Source organism: Canis lupus, chromosome 17 (assembly GCF_011100685.1).
Source record: "Canis lupus familiaris isolate Mischka breed German Shepherd chromosome 17, alternate assembly UU_Cfam_GSD_1.0, whole genome shotgun sequence".
NCBI classification, from domain to species: Eukaryota; Metazoa; Chordata; class Mammalia; order Carnivora; family Canidae; genus Canis; species Canis lupus.
Window position 1 is genome coordinate 51,007,613 of NC_049238.1, and position 23,612 is coordinate 51,031,224.

A 23,612-nucleotide genomic window follows, 5' to 3' on the forward strand; every position below is an offset into this window, starting at 1 on the left:
ATAAACTAGCAGTCACACTCCTGGGCATTTATCTTAGAGAAATGAAAACTTATGTTTACACAAAAAACTATACTTAAATGTTCATAGCTGCTTTATTTGTAATAATCAAAAATTGGAAATGTACTTCCTATGTACAATCCAGAGGTACTTCAAAGAATGAATGGATATGCGCTTTGAAGATACATGCAATCTATGATAGATTTATACAATAGGATACTAACTACTTGGCAATAAGAAGGTTTGGGCTATTGATAATATGCAAAAACATGAAAGGCTCTCAAGGGCATGTGCTGAGTGAAAAATAAAAGCCAATCTATCACGTTTACATATTGTATGATTCCATTTATATAACATCCTCTAAGTGACAAAATTTTAGTGATAAAGAATAAATCAGTGGTTGCCAGAGGTTAGGGTTGGGGATAGAGGAAGGTGTGACTAGTACAAAGTAAAACAAAGGAGTTCCATTATGGTAATGGGACAGTTCTGCATTCTGATTGTAGAGATAGTTACACAAATCTACATGTGATAAAATTTTGTACATTTTATAAAACACAAACGAGTGCATATAAAGCACACATAAACAAGAATCCATGTAAAATCTGGTAAAAATCCAAATAAGGTCTCTACCTAAATTCATAGTATTGTACCAATGTCAGTTTCCTGGTTTTGACAATGTACCCTGAATATAAAAGCTATTAGTGGGGGAAGCTGGCTGAATGGTTTATGGAAACTCGTACTATTTTTGCAACTTCTCGAGTCCTGGGTGGCTCATTGGTTTCATGCCACCTTCAGTCCAGGGTGTGATCCTGAAGGCTCTGGATCGAGTCCCACGTCGGGCTCCCTGCATGAAGTCTGCTTCTTCCTCTGCCTGTGTCTCTGCCTCTCTCTTTGTTTCTCATGAATAAATAAATAAAATTTAAAAATTAATTATTGAAAAAAAAGCTGTCTTAAAAAAACAAAAAAAAAAAGCAGCAGTCATGCAACAGTGGAATGGCCACTCAATTTTTCTGATTGTTAGAGACCAGTAGTTTTCAAACCTCACTGCTAGACAGCACCCCCCTCCTCCACCCTGGGCTCATTGAACCAGGATCTCTAGAAATGAAGCCAAAGAATCTGATTTGCAGAAAATTGTCCAGGATTAGGAAACATGTTATAGAGCTGGTGTTTGAGCCAGGGGTAGGTGTGGAGAAGATTGGTGAGTATGTTCTGCATGAGCTCTGGATTGTGATTCTTGATCTTTCTGAATTCTGGCAATAAGTTAACTACCCATTTTAGATTTTAGCATTGTTAAGAGTTTTTACTTTTCTCAGAGTTTTTATAGCTATTTCATTGGGAAGTTTCTTGAGGCTGTGTTATTAGCTACTAATCATTTGGGAATTTAAACCAGAAGGAGGGTGGTAGTACTTTCATAGATGGACCTTGTCTTTGCCTTATCTACATGTGAATGGTGACTTGCCTCCAGCTTTCCCCAGAGAGGCTGCAGAGTACTACTTTACTTGATCAGATTTTCACACTGATGTGGCGTCAACATAAATCACGTTTCCCTCAAGGTTGGCTAGTGAATGGAAGACAGCCAAGGCACACCACAGTGAAGACATCAGTTAGGAAAATTACATTCAAAACCTGAAAGCAGCTGTCACGGAAGTTTTTGTTTATGAAAATTGGAAAAGTTCTCCCCTCTCAGCCCACTGACATCCCTGATTTATTGTTTCTCTGCTGAAAATTATCCAAAGATGTTTTCAGACATTAGCTGGTGAAAGCTAAATTTATTGAAGGTGGGGGACAATGTAAAGAGCCATTATATTTGCGAATTTCTCAGCCAGACATGGCAACATTTAAATAGCTAGAGTTGACCAGATTCTTTTTTGCATTTATACAAAAATCAATTGAGGAGCTAGGATGATCCATATCACTAGAAGGGAGATACTTTGTTATGCTGTGGTACAAAAAACTCTGTGCCAATAATAAGGAGACTTGAGTGTTTAACCCTCGCTCTCACTCTACTGCTAACTCAAAATGTATCCTTGGTCAGATTGCTTAACTCCTCAGGTTGTCATTTTTCTTATCTGTAAAAGTTGGAGGTAGACATTAGAGTAAGTGAGCATTTTTCAAACATTTATGAGTGTTGGAATTGAAATATAACCTCATGACCACTCCCCTTTTGGAATTTAAAAATAATATTGTTATTTTTTTCATGGCATATGATAAAGAAGCAAATGAAAAGTTCAGATTTTGCATATAATTAAAGATTCTAAGATTAATTTCAATATAATATCCAGAAATATTAAATACATGTTACCTTTTCTCATATAAAAATTATGCATAGTATTTATTTTAAGCTAATTATGTAAGAGAAGGCATGATTTATGAAATAATCCAATTGTAATATTTTATTGAATTGTTTGGAGATAACATGTAAGGAGTTCCAGTTATTAAAATACAGATCCAAAGAACCAGATCTATTTATAAGATCGATTGTTCGAATTTTTTTTTTAAAGATTTTATTTATTCATGAGAGACACAAAGAGAGGCAGAGACATATGTAGAGAAGCAAGCTCCCTGCGGGGAGCCCGATGCAGGACTCAATCCCAGGACCCCGGGATCATGCCCTGAGCTAAAGATAGACGTTCAACCACTGACCCACCCAGGTGCCCCTGAAATTTTTAATTTTGAATATTAAAGACTAATGTTTTTATATTTTTCAAATTGTGTTTCTAAATAAAATAAGGAAAGGTAGGAAATGCACGTGTTTCTCAAAAAAATGTCAATATGATTAATCTTAAATCCTAATGAATACAAAGTCAGATTGAATAAAACTATTTCCTCTTTTCAAATATGTTTTTATGAAGAGTCTGATCAATAAATACAATTACAAATTTATTTAAGATCATTGGAACGTATTTGCAAAATTATCATTTCAATAGTCTTCATTTATTTTTCTTATTTCAGGGTTATGTCTTCTGCCTTTAAACAGACAATCTATTATGGGCAAAAATTAAGCAACATATGAGTGTGTTAGAGTTCTCCAGAGAAACAGAACCAGTAAGACCTGTGTGTATATGTATATGTATATATTCATATGTCTATTTGTTTATAAGAGATTTATTATAAGGAATTGGCTCATGTGATTATGGAAGCTGACAGATTTCTCAAAATCTGCAGTGGGCAAGCCTGAGACACAGGAGAGCCTGTGATACAGTTCCCGTTTGAATGCTAGCAGGCTTGAGACACTAAAAGAGTTGATGTTTCAGTACCAGTCCAAAAGCCAGAAAAGACTGATGTCCTAGCTCAAGGCATTTAGGCAGAAAGAGGTCAGCCTTTTTGTTCTATTCAGTCCTTCAACTGATTGGATGCCTACCCACATTGGGGTGAACAATCTGCTTTACTCAGTCTACTGATCTAAATATTATGAATATCCAGAAACACTCTCACAGACACACCCAAAATAATGTTTGACAAAATGTCTGGGGACCCTGTAGCCCAGTCAAATTGACACTTAAAACTAACCATCAGAATGATTAAAAATGAAAACATTTTCAATTTTTAAAAAAGATTTTATTTATTTATTCATGAGAGAGACAGAGAGAGAAGCAGAGACATAGCAGAGGGAGAAGCAGGCTCCCCACAAGGAGCCTGACATGGGACTTGATCTCAGGACCCTGAGATCACAACCTGAGCCAAAGGCAGATGCTCAACCACTGAGCCACCCAGGTGCCCCAACATTTTCAAATTTTGTAATGGTAAATATACACACACACTCACTTACTTTCATCACAGTACCTAGCTGTGTTCCTTTGAGTGGAAAACCAACCGACTGGATCATGAACAAATTCTTCTGAATTCCTTTGGCTACTACTCATGTCTTACTGTACACTCACTTAGAAGATGTCAAGCAGTACAAGTTTAAGGGGGAAAGTAAATATTCCATTTACTGACACTTTAAATAAACATATTATTATAAGACTAAATAACTATGCATCACAATTGTGTACCTTGTTATATTTTCATAAAGTGAATGCACTCACAAAAGCCAGATTAAAAAACTTAAACATTTACCAACAATCCCCTGAAGTTCCTCTTTATACCTGTTCCCGGTCTCTCATGCCTCCCAACCAATAAAATTACTATGGTTATTTCTATCAGCATTGATTGATTAGTTTGGCCTGCTTTGAACTTTATATGAATAGGATTACACAGTATGTACTTCTTTACATTCAATTTCTTTTATTAAAAACAATATATTTATGAAATTCATCCAAACAGTTGTATGAATCAGTAATTTATTCTTTCTCATTGCTGTGAGGTATTCCATTATATGATTATACCACAATTTATTAATCTTTGATTGTTGATGACATTTGGGAAGTCTTGATTGGGGTTTTTACAAATAGTGCTGCCTTAACAGTCTTATAAGTGCTTTTTGATGCACCCATTTCTATTGGACATATTCCTACAATTGAAATTGCTGGTCATAGGATATATGTATATTAGCTTTAGTATATACTGCCAGTTTTTCAAAGTGATTATAATCAATTTATACCAAGAATGATGATCATTCAACTTGCTCCACATCCTCAACAACACATGGTATTATATTCTTTTTAATTTTAGCCATTCCAGTGAGTGTGTACTGGTATCTCATTGTGAGTTTTATTTTTAATATAATCATATGTTGTAAAATAAAATAATATAATTAGCATTATTTCCCTAATACAAATGATATTGAGCAACCTATTCATATGTTAATTAGCCATTGTGATATCTTCTTTTGTGAAGTGCTAGTTCTAGTATTTTGCCCTATTTTCTATTGGATTTCTTTTCTTACAATGACCTTTTCAGGTTTTGGTATCAAGGTTATGCAAGTCTAATAAAAATCATTTGTGAAAAGTTCCCTCATTTTCTCTTTCAGGAAGAATTTGTGTAAGATTAGCGTTATTTCTCCCTTCAATGTTATGAAGACTTCACTAGTGAAATCATATGGATGAGAAAATTTCTTTCTGGGAAACTTAATATAGACTTAGTTTCTTAAATACACAAGTGAGTAGTCAGATCTTCTATTTATTTTTATGTCCATTTTGGTAAACTGTGTTCTAGGAATTTATTTTATCCACAGTTCCTAATCCATTGGCATTAAGTTGTTCATAAGATTATCTCATTGTATTATTATATTATCTGTAGGATCTATAGTTATGTGCTCTTTTTCATTCCTAATATTGATATTTTATTTCTTTTTTTCCTTGATTGTTGTTGATAGAGGTTATCATTTTTACTAGTCTTTACAAAACAATTGTTGACCTTATTCATTGCACTTTTACAGAGAAGTAAAAGCAGCACCAGCAATGGCAGCAATAGCAGGCTGCTGTTTTTTTACTTCTTGAGATGAATACCCAAATCCATCTTTTTGCTTCCCCAGTCTTCTTTTCTAATGTATGTATTTAGGGCAGTAAATTTCCCTTGAGGCACAGATATTCTTTCATTCCAGAGATCCTGATAAATCTTACTTTCATTAACATTCAACATTATTTGCCATTTTTAGATTTTCTAGCTATTTTTTGTTATTGATTTATACTTGATTTCACTGTGGTCAGAGAATATAATAGAACTATTTCTAGTGCTTTGAAATTTGTTGAGATTTATCATTTGGCTCAGCATGTGGTCAATTTTGGTAAATATTCTAATGCCCTTCTAAAAAGTGTGTTTTCTGCAGTTACTGGCTGCAGTGTTCTACAGCTATCAATTAGATCAAGTTTATTCATCAGATGGGTAAATCAAATTGATAATCTCTACGAATTTTTGTGATTGTTATTGTAATTGTTATATCAGTTATTGAGGGGAATGCAACTGTCCAGTTGTGGTTGTAGATTTGTTATTTCTCCTTTTATTCCTGCCCATTTTTCTCTACATATATCAAAGCATATATGACCAGGTGTATTTAAATTTAGGAATGGGGATGCCTGGGTGGCTCAGTGGTTCAGCATCTGCCTTCCGCTCAGGGTGTGATCCCAGAATCCCAGGATCCAGTCCTGCATCAGGCTCCCCACAGGGAGTCTGCTTCTCTCTCTATGTCTCTGCCTCTCTATCTGTGTCTCTCATGAATAAATAAATAAAATCTTAAAAAAAATAAATTTAGGAATGTCGCATTCTCTTGGTAGATTGACTCTTTTAACAATATGATATTGTCCTCCTGTGTCTCCAATAATATTTTTTACCATAAAGTCTACTTTTTCTGATATTAGTATAGCTGCATCAGATTTCTCTTTGACTAGTATTTGCATGGTATATACTTTTTCATCATTTTATTTTCAGATTTTGGTGGTTGTTATATTTAAGATATGCTTTTTTTCAGAAACATGTAGAGTGTTTCTTCTAACAAATTATGCTTTTTAATGGGCGTATTTAGTTAACTGGAATTTAAATTAATTACTGATATATTGGGATTTATATATGTCATCCTACTTCTTGTTTTTGTATTTTGCCCTCTCTTTGTTTTTTTTTCTCTTATTTCTTCCCTTCTAAAAATTCATTGTATTTTATTATCTACTTTTTTATCTATTAGTTTGGTTTTTAGACTGTATAACAAACATATCTTTCATTGTTTGGTATTTCTTTTAGTGATTGCCCTAAACTCTGCAACAAACATCATTAACTCTTTAGAGTCTAGAATAATTTAACAAGTCCCACAAAAATGCTAGAACCTTTTAATTATTGCTATCATATTTTAACTTCACAAGTATTCTAAATCCAAAGGAACACAATTATGATGATGATGATGGTAATGCTATATGTAAATATGTATCTACATATTTACTCTTTTGTTTCTTTTTAATATTCCTTTTAGTGTTGGTCTGCTGATAGTCAATTAACTTTTGTTTATCTTGGAGTGTCTTTTTATTTTTCACCTTCATTCCTGATGGACATTTTCATTGGGTATTGAATTGTAAGTTGCCAGTTACTTTCTTTAAGTGTGTCAGTATGTAGTTCTACTGTTTTCTGATTTTCATCATTTTTCTTGGTGTAGTCAGGTGTCAGTCTTATTGCTGGTCCATTGAACATCTGTCTTTGGTTTTGACAGTTTTCCTCTAATATGCCTTGACATGGTTTTCTTTGTGTTTTTCCTCCATGGAATTTAAAATTCCTTTTGAATCTGTGACTTGATATCATTCATCAGTTTAAAAAATTTGGTGCCATTATATCTTCAAATTTTCATTTCCTTCATTCTCTAGCTCCTCCTCTTTGAGACTCTAACCATAAATATTTTGGATCTTTTTACTATGTCTCACATGTTTTATCTTTTTGGTTCAATCTAGATATTTGCTTCAGTCTGGATATTTTGCACTTACCAGTATTTCAATTTACTAATGCTGTCTTCAGCAGTGTGCAATCTGTTCTTAAACCTACCTTCTGTGTTCTAAATTTAGATATTATATTTTCCAGTGCTAGAATTTTCTCTTTTTTTCATTTGTCAATTGTGAGGTGAAATTCTGCATTTTGTCTTCTATTTTATTATACATATTAGTCACAGTTACTTTAAAGTTTATTTCTGATTTTGTTCACCAGTAGAACTGTTTCTGTTGTGTTTTTCTCTTTCCCATTCTTGGCAAGTCTGTATTTTTATTGAATCCCAGCCATTGTGCATGAAAATTTTTTGGATAATGATATTTGCCTCCAGAGATTGATCTTATCCTTGAGCAGGTATTAGAGTGAGGGGGACATCAGTGCTGTCCATTCAGGAATTGTGCAGACTGGGATGCAATTTATATAAGGTTCCATGTATACTTTTTTCATTTTTGTAGGTATTCCTCAGTGTGTTCCAAGTAAGGGCCCAGGGCATTTTAGTAAGGACCCTCCTAGCTAAGAGGTGAACTCTTAATTTTTGTTTTCTCATTACCAAGATTCTGCAGAAAACTCTGCTCTACTTTTCAGCCATTTTCTGCTTGGCTTCTCAGCCGGCTGCCTGCTATGGTTTAGTATCAGCACATGCCCCAGTAGGCTTGCTTTTTCTGTCTCTGTCTTCTCTCTGTAATCTTGATTACTTAAATTTTTTCTCCCTTGGTAACACCAAACTCCATTCTTTTCTCTCTAGCACTGTGAGTTTGCCAAAAATTCTCCCAGCTTCCTTGCCTCTCTCCCAACACCAAGAATCTGGTATGCAGAATTTTGGGTTTATCCCAAAGAACTTCTCTTTTCTCCCAGATCTTGTCTTCTCAAATCCTGGATGTCTCAACAACAATATAGTGCCTTCAAGCAGCTTTTTTTTTTTTTTTTTTAATTTTGTTTCTGGCTTTTCTTTTTTTTTTTTTTAAGATTTTATTTATTTATTCATGAGAGACAAAGAGAGAGGCAGAGACACAGGCAGAGGGAGAAGCAGGCTTCCTGCAAGGAGCCTGATGTGGAACTCGATCCTGGATCCCAAGATCCACGCCTTGAGCCGAAGGCAGAAGCTCAACCACTGAGCCACCCAGGCATTCCTCTGGCTTTTCTAGTTATTCTTGGCAGAAGTGTTGGTCTACTGCAAGTTACTCATCATAACCAAAAACCTGTATTGATTTACAATAGAAATTCTTACTGATGCCATTACCACCTTTAATGTTTTGAAGCCTCACGGAATCCCAACCATGTCTGGATTAGAAATCTGAAGATACGTTTCATTTTAACTTACAGTGATTTTTTTCCACATTATCACGGACTTTTATACCCATATTTGGTGCATGGGAAATGGTCATTTATTTTTAATTCAAACATCTGTTTTATCTCAGAACACTTTACTAAAAAAAAAAAAAAGGCTTAAAAGCATAAGGAATGTGAAAAGGAGGAGAAAAAATAGTGAGTTACCATAGTTGAAACATATCTGAATTAATATGTGAAGGAGTCAGAGGTGATACAGGCAATGGAGAGAGAATCCCCAGAAAGAATATGAAGATGAAACAGGGAAATAAAACTACAGGAAGGAATGTCAGAATATGCTATTTGAATCGATCTCATAAATAAAATGCTTTGTTATAATGCCATTAAAAAAGGTACAAAAAGGAGAAAATGGCAAAATAGAAGCAGAATAATAGGAAGAGATTAATGAAGACCAGAGGTTGTTATGACTAAGATCCTACACAGATGAAGTACTCAGTGCATGCTTGCTGTGAGACAAATGAAAAATGTATTTTTAGGAAGCATTATTTGGTTCAGTTAAGCAGGTTATTGCTGATGACAATGTCAGTCATCCGTTTCTAAATGACTCATTAGCTTTAGAAAAATTGTACTTATTTTGCTAGTTCACCAATGTTGATCCAAAAAGGAGAAGCAAATCAGAAGTTCCTTTGTTATCATAACTTTGAGAGGAATAAAAAAATGGCCTCCAGCTCAGAATTCTATTTTAACACATACAAAAAGCAATTCTTTAACATTTGGGCCCTTTATACAATTTTCATATGGACCAAGGTCCAAATTTTCTAAGCCATCTGATCCTTTACCCTAGGTATTTTGATTCTAATCTTAAGGGCTGGTCAAATTTTCCCCAAGGGGAATCTAAAATATAACTATATAACTCCAGAAAGTTTGGCAGAGGTATAATTACCTAAAGAAACAGATCTTAACACTGGTAAGTGGTCTATGACCATAGTATTCTACACTTCTGAGAATATCCAGTCTCTGTTCTAGCTCCAGTTCAGCCCTGATTTCAGGTATAAAAGAGGGAAAGAGAAAGAGAGTGATGGAAAAGATACGGTGATTGAAATGAAAACCCTTTTCATGTCATAGAATAACCATTAGTATGATTGTTCCACAGATGGAATGTGGCTTCTGTTCTGCCTTTAATCTTCGTAGGGTTCTGAATCTAGATCAATTTGATATATCCTGAGGCTTGCTTAGGAACAAACCCAGAGCCCTAGGTTCCTCCCTTACCATCCCACAACTTTGATTCACTACAGCTAAGCTGGTATCCCTGAGCACAACGGACATTAAAATACGAACTGCTGGGGCACCTGGGTGGCTCAGTGGTTGAGTGTCTGCCTTTGGCTCAGGGTGTGATCCCCAGCGTCCTAGGATTGAGTCCCGAATCAGGGTCCCCACAGGGAAGTCTGCTTCTCCCTCTACCTATGTCTCTGCCTTTCTCTGTGTGTCTCTCATGAATAAATAAAATCTTAAAAAAAAAAAAAAACACAAACTGCCTGCATATTCCCCTTATGGAAATTGATGTACAAAATTCCAGTACATTTCTTTTGTATCTCTTCTTTGACCCTTTCTATTCCTGGGATCCCACACAGGATCCTGAATAATATATTCACCAGGAACACCAGATATTTCCATGAGTATTATCATTTTATCTTACAAATAATCTTGTGAGATACCAATTATTATTCCACTTACAGTAATAAGGAAAAGATACTCAAGGTATTCTTAAGCAGTGTCGTTCTGCTATGAAGTAGCAATCCTAAACTTGGGCTCCAGTGTTCTGATCAGGTTCATGTTCATTTTTGGACTCAAGGGTGTCAATAGATACGTGGTTGCTTGTTGACTGAGAAGGAACAATCCCTCTAAAATGAAAAGCAGGTTTCAAATGACTTCTTTGCCTTGGTTGAACACTCACCACCTTCTTTGGAATGCCAGACAAGGGAAATGATCAGTTCAATTTTTGCTGTTTATAAATGGGGAAGTTGAAAACAAATCAGTTTTCTTCAAGGCCTCAACTTTCTTTTTTTTTTTTTTTTTTTTTTTTTTTTTTTTTTTTTAGGCCTCAACTTTCAATTGTCATTCCACATTTCTCATTAGGAAAGTTGAGGTACATACAGGTTGTCACCTTGTTTGAAGGTCAGGTGGTATGTTTCTGTGATGAAGAGAATCTGATGATGACCAGTCTCTTGCAATCACTATGATAACTAGAGATTTCTGGATGAATGCAGAGTAAGGGAGGAGGAAGATAACTTTACTGCCCTCCTTAAAATGACATGTTTTGCACAGAAAGTAATTTTTTCCAGTCTGAGGCAAGGTGGTATAATGTAGCATTTATTGAACATTTAGTATGACCTGGGTATTGTGGGGAGTATATATAAATGAGTCAAAGCTTCTGCCTTTCACAGATGATAATTTAATGGGGAAAAAAAGGTTTTCTGACATGTTCACATAGTTCTGAGTCAATTAAGTTTGGGGAGATGATTTGCCACTTACAAATATCTACTTTCTAATTACTGCCAACATCCATGTTTTAGTAGCTTTTAAGCTGTGTCATGTGGCAGCTAGTGGTTCCATTGAGCCCCCTTGGGTATGATTCTATGCTGTGGTGGTAGAAGTCAGTGGAATGGGGGAGATAGAAGGGCTGAGCTGATAGGTCCCTGGATGATTAGCCTAAATTTGCCTAAATGGCTTTGATATCACATGTTTTATATACTGGGCTTCTTCCTAAGATTCACTTGGGGAAAGACAACCAGCTCTGCAATTAAAAAATTTAAATCACTGGATTATGCAACAATAATGAAACATTCAGGCTTTATGGTAGAACACTCAACTAAATGCTTTGTGGTCCTGCAGCAACCAGAAATTACCTCCCTCATTTGAAAAGCAGTATTGAGATTGACTGTGGTCACATTTTTGAGAGTGAAATGGTTGTTAGGCTCTACCCACTTGTTTGCCAAGACAGGGAACCTCTGTAGAGGGAATGAGTTAACATTATAGAAATTGTCCGTTCATTTGGACATTCAAAAGCATCTCGACAAGGCAGATCAGGCTGTAAGAAAGTAGATGCAGCTCAAGCCAGGTGATAACCTGAGTGCCGAGTTTTCTTAAGCAACTTGAGACAAAGTCCCATGCAACTAATAATTGTTTCAAGGGGAATAAATTGCCAAGAACGAAATATGTCAATGGGGTCTGTACTTATTTTTGGTCCCTTCAAGTTGCTCACAACATGAATAATACCATGAGCAGTTGAGTCATGTACACAGTTTAGGGAAAAAAATAAATAAAAAATTTAAAACAAACAAAAAACAGCTAAGCTCTGTGAAATGGAAGATGAGATTTCCATACAGGATGAATGATGAGTTATCCAGAAAGCATTTCTGAGCAAAAGCTTTGGGGACACATGTTTTGATTTGGTGTTTGAGTGGGAAAATGGGTCAGTTGGCCCTACAGAACATTCCCACAAAACGTGTCATTCTGGCATGTGATACGACAGAGGCAGCAGGGGATGAGAAAAATCACATCTGAAGTGACTCCTCTCATTGATGTTCCCCAGGCTCTTTCAGCCTAATCGATATGAGAAGGAGCCCTTGTCTGCAGAGAGCATCTACCCCTTTGAGAACTTGTTTTCTGTCCCTACCCACTGAGAAAGCAGTAGGAAGGAAGCCAGCATTAGCCCCAGTCGTCTTCAGTGAAGCATCAAGCTTCCACCATTTTGATCACTTCAGAATGCAACACAAGACTGCTTTCGAGCCAGTTTTGCTTCTGGCAATGATGCAGTCATCAAGTAAGTATCTAGAAACTCCCGTAAAGGCTCCACCCCAAAAGTACAGGGCCTTCCCCCACAAGCCAGTCAGCTCACTAAGATAGCCGTTGGCACTGAACCTTTCAAAACTCCAGAAACCAGGAGCCATGGCTTCTCCTTCCCTTTCCTCCCCACTTCTCTTTCGCATCCCCCGTGCCCTACTTTCTTCATAGCTACTAAGTGCTCTCTCTGGAATGTTGGAAGGTGAGGATTTAGGTCTGGGCAACCTGTTAAAAATATGAATTGTTACTATGAACTCTGAGTGGCCTTTCAGCTTTGCTGACAGAAATTTACTCCATGTAGGCCCCAAAAAAAAAAAAAAAAAAATTAAGCAGGTAAGGTCATTTGGAGTTGAAACAAGCATGCAGTCGGTGTGTTTGAAAATGAAATTATAATTAACCTGCTGATGGCTGTGAGGTGTTACCTTGAACTCTGTGTGGCCTCTTGGCACAGCGGCTGAACTTGCTTTATTGAATACCCAGAGACCCGAACAGGTGAAATCAGGATATGTCCGGGGCCAAGTGTAGTTTTAGAAGGAAGATTATGTCTCTTTTAGTGTCGATTGTAAGAGAGTTGAGGATTAATTGAGCAGCACTAATCAGAAAATAAAAATGGGTTTTGACCATCCATGTCTATGTGAAGCATAAAATTTGTTACAACTGCTGAGGGAAATGACTCTACTTGCCCACTTTGTGAATTGATTCCTGAGGTGCTGAGAGGTTACCAGACCTGATAATGGCCTGGGAAGATTCTTGCAAATTTACAAACCACATATCAGCTGCATATTTAGGAAAACATTATAATTACCAACTGAGAGCTATGGAGTGTTGCTTGAACTCCCAAGTGGTCTGTTGACACATGGACTGGACAACTTTCTGGAACCATTCAAAATGGGGTAGGCAAAATCATTCAGCAGTAACTTAGCATTGTTAATGACTAGGAGGGATTGATGGGGTCATTTATTGTGTAGAGTAAATGGGTCTGAGGTAAACTTTAACTCTTTGTTGTCCATGAAATGTTATCTTAAAGTCAGTGTGTGGCTTACTGTCTTATGTCATCAACAGAACTGTATTATGGTGCTGCAGTTATCAAGTATGTACTAGGTTAAAGGAATACCATCAACAATTGATTTATGGCCAGAGTCAGTCTTGAGCTACATACACCTTGTCACACCTTGTGCTTTAACCTGGCAAGAAATCCATTTCATCTCATGTCATGCTGAATAAAAAAGAAATGCATCATTCTGTTGCCTCCATCTTTACATCACATCCCTCTAATTATATAACATCATTCCATGGTAAAGTCATGTTTTATTTCGAGATCCTCCTTGTTTGGCAGAGAGCATCTATCGTTAGACTAAACAAACCATTTAGTTCACTTTGTGCTTGTGACAGGCCAGCTAGAATGAGTGCTCTTGTTGGTTTAATAAACAAAGAATAATAATCCAAAATGGGCTTTATTACTAGGTGGAAATATTCCATTCATAGGATTGGAATGATCTAATTGTTCACATCTCTGCTTAGTGTAAGCATTAGATGTATACTTAACACTGAGGTTTTCCTATCTCAGAAGAGGTTTCAGTTAGGACACAAATACAAATACTCTTGGCTTTGCCAACTCCTTTTAGTCATAGCCTATTGAATACTCTTGTAATTCTTGTACAACTCTTAAATGAAGAGAAAACTTCACAAGGTACTAACCAGTGAGGCATGTTTATCTCAAGTTAATGTCATTTCACTTGGTTGGTGATTAAAGTTCAACATTGCTAACAGACTAGAGGAATCTATGTCTTTTTGAAAGAATATGTTTTGTATTTGTCCAGTGTGCTTCACCTCAGTCAAATGCACAAACTTAAAAATTGGTGAAACCCTTATTACACACATGATCATGGAGGCTTGGGGTCCACAGATATTGACTGCCTAGTTCCGCTTTGAGATGCTGTGCAGATTTGGATGGACTTGTGCATAACTTGATCTATCTGCCTTAACATCTGGGCCTCAGATAATTTTATTTCTCTTGTTTCCCCATTTATCTGATAGGTCTTGTCCATTTCATGGGTACTTCATGCTTCTAGCCTGCAGTTAGAAGCATCACATTTTATTTGTGCTGATTCTGCATTCTGGGATGCTCACCCTACCTGAGCCTCAGTGGTTTCTTAGTTCCTTCCTACCTTTTTCATGAAGCTTCCCTCACTATTACATCCCAATCTCTGAACTCTTTGATTTTCTATAGCACTCACAGTGGTGGCAGATATATGACAAGACTCACACAAGTACCCACATTAATGTCAGCACTTAACAAAACCTTTATTGTAGTTATTTTGCACACTTGTCTCAATATCCCTTCTGTTTTTCATGGTAAGCTCCTCTTCCCCCTGTAATTGCTGCCAAACTTTCTAAACTGAAAATTTGATTGATTGTTGGACTTCTGCATACAACTCTTTAGGATCTGTCCACCTCCAGAGAAGGGAAAAAAAAAAAAAAAAAAACCCACTCTTGCTTTAAGTGCCTTCTCAGGCCAAACCCTACCTGCCTTTCCAGCTGCCTCTTCTACCATTCTTTTGGTATACCCACACAAAATTTGTTGCCATGCAATGAACATTGCATACAAAGTTTCTTCCTTTTAGCTAGGCACTTACTCCTATGGCAAACATTTACTCAACTTTTAAGACTCAGGTCTTCCTCTTCTGGGAAACTTTGTCGGACTTTCTCAGGCAGGAACTGGCCAGCCCTCTGCACCTCCTTAACACCTTATACAAAACTCTATTATAGTGTATCATACCATACTGTATTTTCCTATATGTCTCCTCTACTAGCTGTGAACTAGTTAAGATAGGCTGTTGTCTTACTAATTTTTATATCCTTCTCTCAGTTCCTGGCACATACTCCCTGTTCAAAAATGTTTGTTGAGTGAATGAATGAACATATAAACTTTAAAAAAAATAGAATTAAAAGAAAGCCAAATGATTTCCAGTGAGAGAGATGCCTGTAAATTACTTTCTGTCTATAGATGTCCTGCTTTCATGTTGATAAATGAACTTCTAGCTAAGGGGACTTGTGTATACACCCTCTTCGTATTTCAGCAGAGAATCCAGTCTCTCAACGTGTGTCTTGACCATGGGTACTTTGACTTGAGAAAGTTTTCTAGTTTGAGTGGATGATTATTGATTGGTATTGTTGATCACACCTGGATTCCAAAGTAGTCAGATGGGTGTAAGGATGATTTGGCTGTAACTAGAAAAGTAGAATCTTTGGTCTCATCTTTTACCTTCTTTTTAAAACAGTATCAGTCTCAGAAAATGAACACTTTTCTTTAGCATTTTGTAATATTTTCAGCCAGGATCTTAATCGGAATTAGTCAGTATTCCCACCTGCTTTGTAATTATTCTGTAGTAAGACCCACCCAATGGCCAATTCTATCCAAAATTAGCATAAAAGAACACTAACATTCTCTTCAGGGCCAGCCACAGGGCTTTTCTATCAGCCAGCCCTCGGCCCCAAAGTCCTGAGCACAGACTCTTGAAATTTGATTCTATGTTTCTCTCTCTGTCACTGAGACTCAGTCGTTCTACTCTCCAGGACTCTCTAAGCAGGTAATAGAATCAGTTTAGGAATAAATAAATGAGGACCGCCATTTTATTGGAGAGTCAAACAAGGCACACCAAGGTTATGTAGTTTGCAAGATGACATCGGGTAGGTTCAGGTACAGGTCAATGCAGTGGTGAGGAAAGCACCCAGGGATCTTTGACACATAGTCTCCTGGCTAACCACCCCTCTCATCCACCCTGGGCAGTTCAACTTGCGCCAGTGATCCCAAGGATTTTCTGAATGAATTACCGTAATTGGACTTAATTCAGGAAAGGGATGTTTCCTGTACACGCCAAACAAGCTGCATGCGTACTGGATTCTTTTGCCTAGATGACAGAGAGGAAGAAACCCAACAGGAAATACATCTTTGCAAATTAGAAAGGTTGATGAGCTAAGTTCTACAAACACTGGGCCTTCATCCAAAGTGAACTCCTAGTGACCCCCTGGCACCTTGGCTCACCTCCCTGCACTTCACAGCCAGAAGCATACCAGGTAGATTCACTTTCTTACCTCCCTGATAAGGCAACAGGACCTTGCCACACCCAGAACCACAGCCAATCTCCTTTCCTGCTTCCCCTGACCCCAGATCTGATAAAAATCCAGGGCGATAATGCTATTGAGGTACAGGCTATAAACCATATCAGTATGTACGTTAAGTAGCGGGAGGGGAAAGGGGGAGGAAAATGAAAAAAAAAAAAAAAAAGGCCAAATGGAGAGAGTTCAGCCTCACCTCTAGGTGACCTTGGCAGCATGTGGAAGGAAGGGAAATTGCCAGGAACTTGCAGCCTTTTTTTTTTTTTTTTTTTTTGAGCATTGTTTTGACTTGGCTTTGCTACAGAGCAACTTTGGGGGACTGGGGCAAAAAATAGGTCATTGTGAACTGCAGGTGCAGTTTTGATCTTGAACTATAATCTGTTGTGGTATATGTGCAAACCCAGAAGTATTTATCAAGATAAAAACTGAAGCTTTTCCTCACAGGTACACAGACCACTTTACATCATATTAGCACCAATATCACCAGGGTTTTTTTCCCCAAAAAATGGAAGGATAGAGTGTCCTTAACCTCCTTCCCCTGCTGTTTCCTTCCTCTTTTATTCCTCCCTCCCTTCTTCTCTCATCTCCCTTCCTCTTCTAATCTCTCCTCTCCCTGTCTCTTTCTGTGTCTCTGTCTCTGTGTCTCCCCTCCCCCTGCTTCCTTCACCCTCTCCTTCAGTAGATCTTTCTGTTGTGAAAATCCTCATTTGACTAACCCAGACACTCCCTCAGAAGATACAGATTCATGTAGGCAGATTCACTCAAGGATTCAGTGACAAGTGAGATACTCAAGAGGCTGGGATTTTAACTGTTACTCCCGAGTAGACAGAGCATTCACCATGCTCTTTGCCTACTTAATTTAAAGTCTTGAGAGAATGCAGACCAGAATGCAGAAAGAATATCTCCCAAGAAATGAAAGAGGGAGAGTTTTAAAACCCTTATTCTTGGCCTCAATCATGTCACTTAATCCCTCCCACCATCTGTTTCCTCATTTTCTGAACGTAATAGGAAACATGTCAAAGCACCTGGCTGCTAAAATGATAGGCACTGTCTCTGGACTGAGAGGAAAATCTGGAGCGATTTTGTACTTGGGAACTGCTAGAGAACATTGTTTTGGTTGCTGATTTCTTCCTTCTAGACTGTTCCCATGCACATAAGGAAGATTAAGACAGCAGAGGTTTAAATTTCAGCAAGAAACTTTTAAATGAGCCTGGTATTGCCCTGCCACCTATTTGTCTGGGGAAGGGGCCATTTAGGTGAGGCTCAATACAAAGGAAAGTTAGTTTTACTCATTTTCTGATCATCGTGATTTTTGAAGATTAATAACTTCCTAATAACTGTAGGAAAATAAGGTATCTGGTACTGATGCTTTTCTGAATAAAGTTAGATTAGTTGACAGAAAATGTTGAGAAACAAATGGCTAAGGAAAGCAGTTTTATGTTTTCAACAGCAACCTGGGATGTGTTCAGGATAGTGTGGGTGAGAAAGTGGAGGGAGAATGGGCATGCACATGGACTCCACCCGAGGTATCTTCTTCAGAGTTTGTGATTTAATATGTCCGAAGAGTTCATTTTTGTAATCTTTTGTTTTGCCCCCTTATTGCTCTTTGGAAGCAAGATACACATAGCACTGTCTCTCTTTCGAAGGAGGTGGGACTTGGAGTAGACAGATACCTTAGGACTATGTGTCAGCCTTCATTTGGGATTCCTAGAGCCTGTTACTACAGGTGGAGTCCCCTGAGACCATGCATAGTGCTTCCAGACTGCTTAGACCGAGTAGCAGCCACCCTCACCTTCTGGTGCCCCAGGGTTTTGCCTACCCAGGGGTTTCAGCTGCTGTCAACAGGAAGCCTCACGTTTCTGTGATCTCTGGAAGCCAGGTTCCCAGAGGGAGCAGTGATCTAGAGTTGCTACCAGCTACACTACTCTGCAGTTCTAGGAGCCTGAAATACCCAGGCTTTGGTTCTGCTGAACTAGAACAGTGATTCTCAGTGATGATGGGAAGGCATGGCTGTTTGGGGCACATAAAGAAGGCTTCTTGTCCCCGGTCACCACCTCACATCCTGTAGTTGTTCACCTCTTCATATTCCCCACTCTAATGAGAGGCATGTCTCATTTCATCATGTATATGGAATTAACAAAAGGATGGTTCACTTTTAGAAGCCTTCCATAAATACTCCCTCATCCTTTTGATTTGCTGTGCCCATCTGAGCATCTCCTCTGTGCTGGGCAAAATCTAAGCAGGGTAGCCACACATTATCTCAAGTAATTTTCCAAAGACTGTGAGATAAGAATTATATCTGTGTTATAGCTGAGGAAACTGGTGCTCAAATAGGTTAAGCAGCTTAACCAAACTCACATGAAGTAGCTGATTCAGGAGTTGAACTCAGATCTGTCTGATGCTGGAGCTACTCAGTCATGTTTGGTCTCTTCTGCCTCTGCTCTCTAGTGACCTCGTGGGGTACCACCATAGCTGAGCGGCGGGCTCATGTCTGAAGTACTGAATGTTCACTCACATAGCCATCAATTCTCTGCCTTTAAGTTTCAGAGGACACGTTAAGCACGGCTAAGTCTTTACTTATTTTAAAATGTCTAGCATCCAATAGATATAATTTTCCATAGTTCAGAGTAAATATGACCAAGTGATTGGCCCCTTTGAGATCATGTTTTTTGAGAAATTTAAATATAACAAATACTGTATTTCTACTCTCCAGACTTGAAAATTCAACATTTTTTGACTGTTTTCTTCTTTGGCAAGAAGAAATATAAAAAGAATTACATGAAAACAAAAGAAGCAAAACACTGGAGTATATTTTATACCCAGGCCGATTTTTTTCCCTTTAAAAAGGGAAAAAATTGTTTTTTTATTGTTTGTTTTTTTATTTTAATTCCAGTATAGTTAACACACAGTGTTATATTAGTTTCAGGTGTGCAATATAGTGACTCCACAATTCTATACATTACTCAGTGCTCAATTCTATACATTAGCTCAATGGTAACTAAGTACTCATCTATTTTACCCATTCCCCCCTTTTCCCTCCCTCCTGGTAGCCATCAGCTTGTTCCCTATAGTTAAGAGTTTGTTTCTTGGTTTATCTCTTTCTCTCTCTCTTTTCCTTTGCTTATTGTTTCTTAAATTCCCCATGTGAGTAAAATCATATGGTATTTGTCTTTCTCTGACTGACTTATTTTGCTTAGCATTATACTCCCTAGCTCCATCCATGTTGTTGCAAATGGCAAGATTTCATTCTTTTTTATGGCTGAATAATATTTCATTGTATATGTATATCCATTCATCTATCAGTGGGCACTTGGGCTGCTTCCATAATTTGGCTATTGTAAATAATGCTGCAGTGAACATAGGGGTGCATGTATCCCTTTGAATTAATGCTTTTGTATCTGGGGGGTAAATATCCAGCATTGTCATTACTGGATCTGAGGATAATTCTATTTTTAACTTTTTGAGGAACCCCCATAGTGTTTCCACAGTGGCTCTACGTAGGCCTATTCTTGATGTGAATTGTTATTTTTTCAGTTCATTTTTTTAGGTTTTTAAGCAATATATGAATACCTATGAATAATAGAATGTTACCCTGAATGTTTTCTAAATTTATGTACGTAGATCACACTATGTACTGTTTTTGCAACATTTTTTTCATCCAATAGAATTAAGACCTCACTGTGCCATTAATGATATCTAATTTGTTCCTTTTATTGTTGTATGGTATTCCATTATATTAATATGCCAGATTTTATTACCCTTTCTCCTAATGAAGAACATTTAAATTGTTTCTATCTTTTTGTTGGTATTGTTACAAGTAACATTTCATGGAGCGTTCTTATGCTTGTTTCATTGTGCATGCCTATGATGCTTTCTTGAGAGTTTTTACCTCAAAGTAAACCTAGAAGTAGAATTCCTGGCTCATCTAATCTTGTCTTGATGCGCATGAGATTTTTACTTGTTGGGATGACCCCGATGAAATTATAGGTATATGTTTACAGTGAAGAGTAGAGAAGAGTGGGGATAATGTCAGTGCAGAATATAGAAATGAGAGACTCTGGGTCCCCTCCCTGTCTACAATGTTGTTCCCATTCAACAGACAGAATGGCAGTTTCCAGCTCTACAGTCAGGAGAGATGAACATGGTTTAGTTGATTACATGCAGCATCTCCTCTTTATTGGTACACTATCCTTCCTTTTTATACTGAGGGATAGGTCCACTTCTTAATTCAGAAAAAGGAAATAAAATATCTTAGGCCTAGAATTCAAATATCAGCCAGCTCTGTGGTGTCCTAAGCAAACTGCCTTCATAATCTCCCTAACATTATGACTGTCTATCAGAATGCTTTATTGTGGTGCCTGCAGCAGAATCTGAAAGGGAGAGAATTTCCCTTTGCAGGAGTGGCTGAGAGCAGTTGAGACTGTGCATTGTCTGGGCATTCAGCTGTATGTATAAAGTATTTATTTACTTTATTTAGTGGCGAAGGCTGTGACTTTATCTTTTTCTAGCTCACTTTCCAGCGTAACAGGATAAGACCACTCCTGCCATTATGATTTACCATGCAGTAAACAATGAGGGCTTTTGGATTGCATTTTATAGAATTGCTTTATTCAGCCTTTCCTTCCAACCCCTTTGGGAAAGAATTGACAATTGATATTTCTCTTTTGGATTTCTCAGTGAATTCAGCATTCCTAGATTTGGTTTCTATTTGTTATTTGACTTATAAAATCCATTGCTTTGGGGATAAGGATGGCTCGTGTCCAGCATAATAGTTTTTTGCTTACTCGTCTACCCAGTGACAGGAGGGGAAGGACAATGTGGCTTACCCTGGCCTTATCTCAATTGTTCTTTGCACATTCTACTCCAAATATAGCAGTGCCCCGCTCCCAAACAAACAAGGATCGAGTGTCCCTTCTGACCATGGAGCAGCCTCTTCCCAGCAGCCCATCATCAGTCATGGAAAGTTCAGGTATATCGGAGTCCAAGTCTTGCACAGGGCTATGCAGGCCACATGTGGCACTGGCTGCCAGCCTCCTGTTAACCTGCTCTGGCAGCCTGTTGCACAGAACTGCTCACATGAGGGCCACTTAATTTCATAGGGCAAGTTTATTTCATTGGCAGGAGAGTTTCTGGGTCGTTTATGTGGGATTTTTATTCTGGGATTTCTGTGAGGATTTCCTGGAATTTTCAATCTGATGACAAAAGTAAATTAGTCCCAATTCTCAATTATCCCTCGACTTTGGTATTCACTTTCAGAAGAAAAGCTTCAGTCTAGGTATGTTTATATTGCGTGCATCCATTTTCTCTCATCTCAGCATAGTTTGTTTATTGTCTTGTGTTTGTCTTTTTTAGATTAGTTGCCCAGCAACTTCAAGACAGGCCTGTTCTTTTTGTGTGTGAATTTCACTTTTCAGTGCCTTTTGTCTTGTTGATTTGCAGTAAGTATATGTTGAATTAATTCCATATGTATTTTGAGGGCTGAATTCAGAACTTGAGGGAGGTGGGAAATATACAAAGAAAGCAAAGATGCAAGATAAAAAGATCCTGACGGATAAGCACCAGAATGCCTGTTTTGCCCAATGCTCCCAAAAAACTTTAGCCACCCCTTCATGGGTAATATACATCACTTCATTTTACACCTTTGCTATATGTATTTTGATATTCAAAAAAATTTTTTATAATAAATTTATTTTTTATTGGTGTTCAATTTACCAACATACAGAATAACACCCAGTGCTCATCCCGTCAAGTGCCCCCTTCAGTGCCCATCACCCATTCACCCCCACCCCCCGCCCTGCTCCCCGATATTCAAAATTCTGATTAAAAGGTGAGTTTAGCTTATATGCCAAGGCTCCACTACCACCACTACCCACTACCCCACTACCCACTACCATCACTATCACTGCCACCTACCACCCAGACCAATGTTTAATCATACCGAATTTCTTTATGATTTATTTGTAAGGAGCTTTTAATGTCAGGGGATACTATTGCCTAGACAAGTAAGTTTTGGGATTTCAGTTGGGACCTGCAGGGAACCGGTCTGGACCTTACTGGACCTCTTAAATGAAGACCAAAGGGCACTCATATGCTTTGATCCTCTGCTACTAGATCCTTGAAGACCTTTACCCAGAGAGGCTGCCTCCAAGCACATCTCATTTTCCTTTGTGGACAGGAGTGAAGATCACAGTAAGGAAATTAACCTGGTCCAGGAGAAGGAAGTTCTTAATGCTAAGACTCATTGTTTTCCATTCATTCCTTTTATTATCACAAAAACTCTTGTTATCCATGTTGAAGAACATTATTTGTTCTATCCAACAGGTTATTTTCAGTGTGATACAGGAATAGAATATTGACCTGAGAATCAGGAGATAGATTTCCTATTTCAATCTCTGCTGCTGTCTACTTAAGTAAATGTGAGCAAGTAACCCAACCTTTACTGTCAACTGTAGTTGGAGGCAGTATGCAGTGATAATAAGCCCATACCTGAAGCATTGATCTAGAGCACTGCATTAAGCAAGATGCTAGTAAAGTGCATTTAGGAGAAAAATTTAAGCAAGCTATCAAGAGATCTGAAAGCCTTGTTTATTTTTTATTTTTTAAAAAGATTTTATGTATTTATTCATGAGAGATACAAAGAGAAAGGCAGAGACATAGGTAGAGGGAGAAGTAGGCTCCCTGCAGGAAGCCTGATGTGGGACTCGATCCCAGGACTCTGGGATCATGACCTGAGCTGAAGGCAGACACTCAACCACTGAGCCACCCAGGCGCCCCTGAAAGCCCTGTTTAAAGAACTGTGAATATTTCAGCCTGGAAAAGAGGAGATTCAGAAGATCCACAATATCCAGCTTCAAACTTAGGAAGACCCAACTTGTAGGAACTATGAATAGGCTTACTGCTGTTTCGCTAACTAGGACCCATGATTAGAAGTTAAAGGGAAGCAGATTGCCTCAATATAAGAGAAAAACTTGTCAACAGCTACAGCTCTCAAAAATTGGAGCAGACTACATTTCCTATAACCAGAG

The 23,612-nt window shown here is 37.8% G+C and overlaps 1 protein-coding gene across 10 annotated transcripts in view; it reads left to right on the forward strand.

The window, feature by feature from the left end:
* Positions 1-23,612, forward strand: part of EXOC6B (exocyst complex component 6B) — a 628,567-nt gene that overhangs the window by 510,885 nt on the left and 94,070 nt on the right. Inside the window, exons 21-22 of one of the 10 annotated variants that reach the window (XR_005372563.1) lie at positions 2,950-3,051; positions 4,910-5,037. The exons of 7 other annotated variants lie outside the window; for them this stretch is intronic. Coding sequence is in view for 1 of the 3 variants with exons in the window: in XM_038561773.1 (XP_038417701.1) it covers positions 21,940-21,987 (48 nt within the window). In the remaining 2 variants the exon portion in view is untranslated. Of the gene's footprint in view, positions 1-2,949; positions 3,052-4,909; positions 5,038-21,939; positions 22,003-23,612 lie in introns of those variants that run through there. 2 more of the 10 variants (XR_005372564.1, XM_038561773.1) reach the window with 2 other exon arrangements.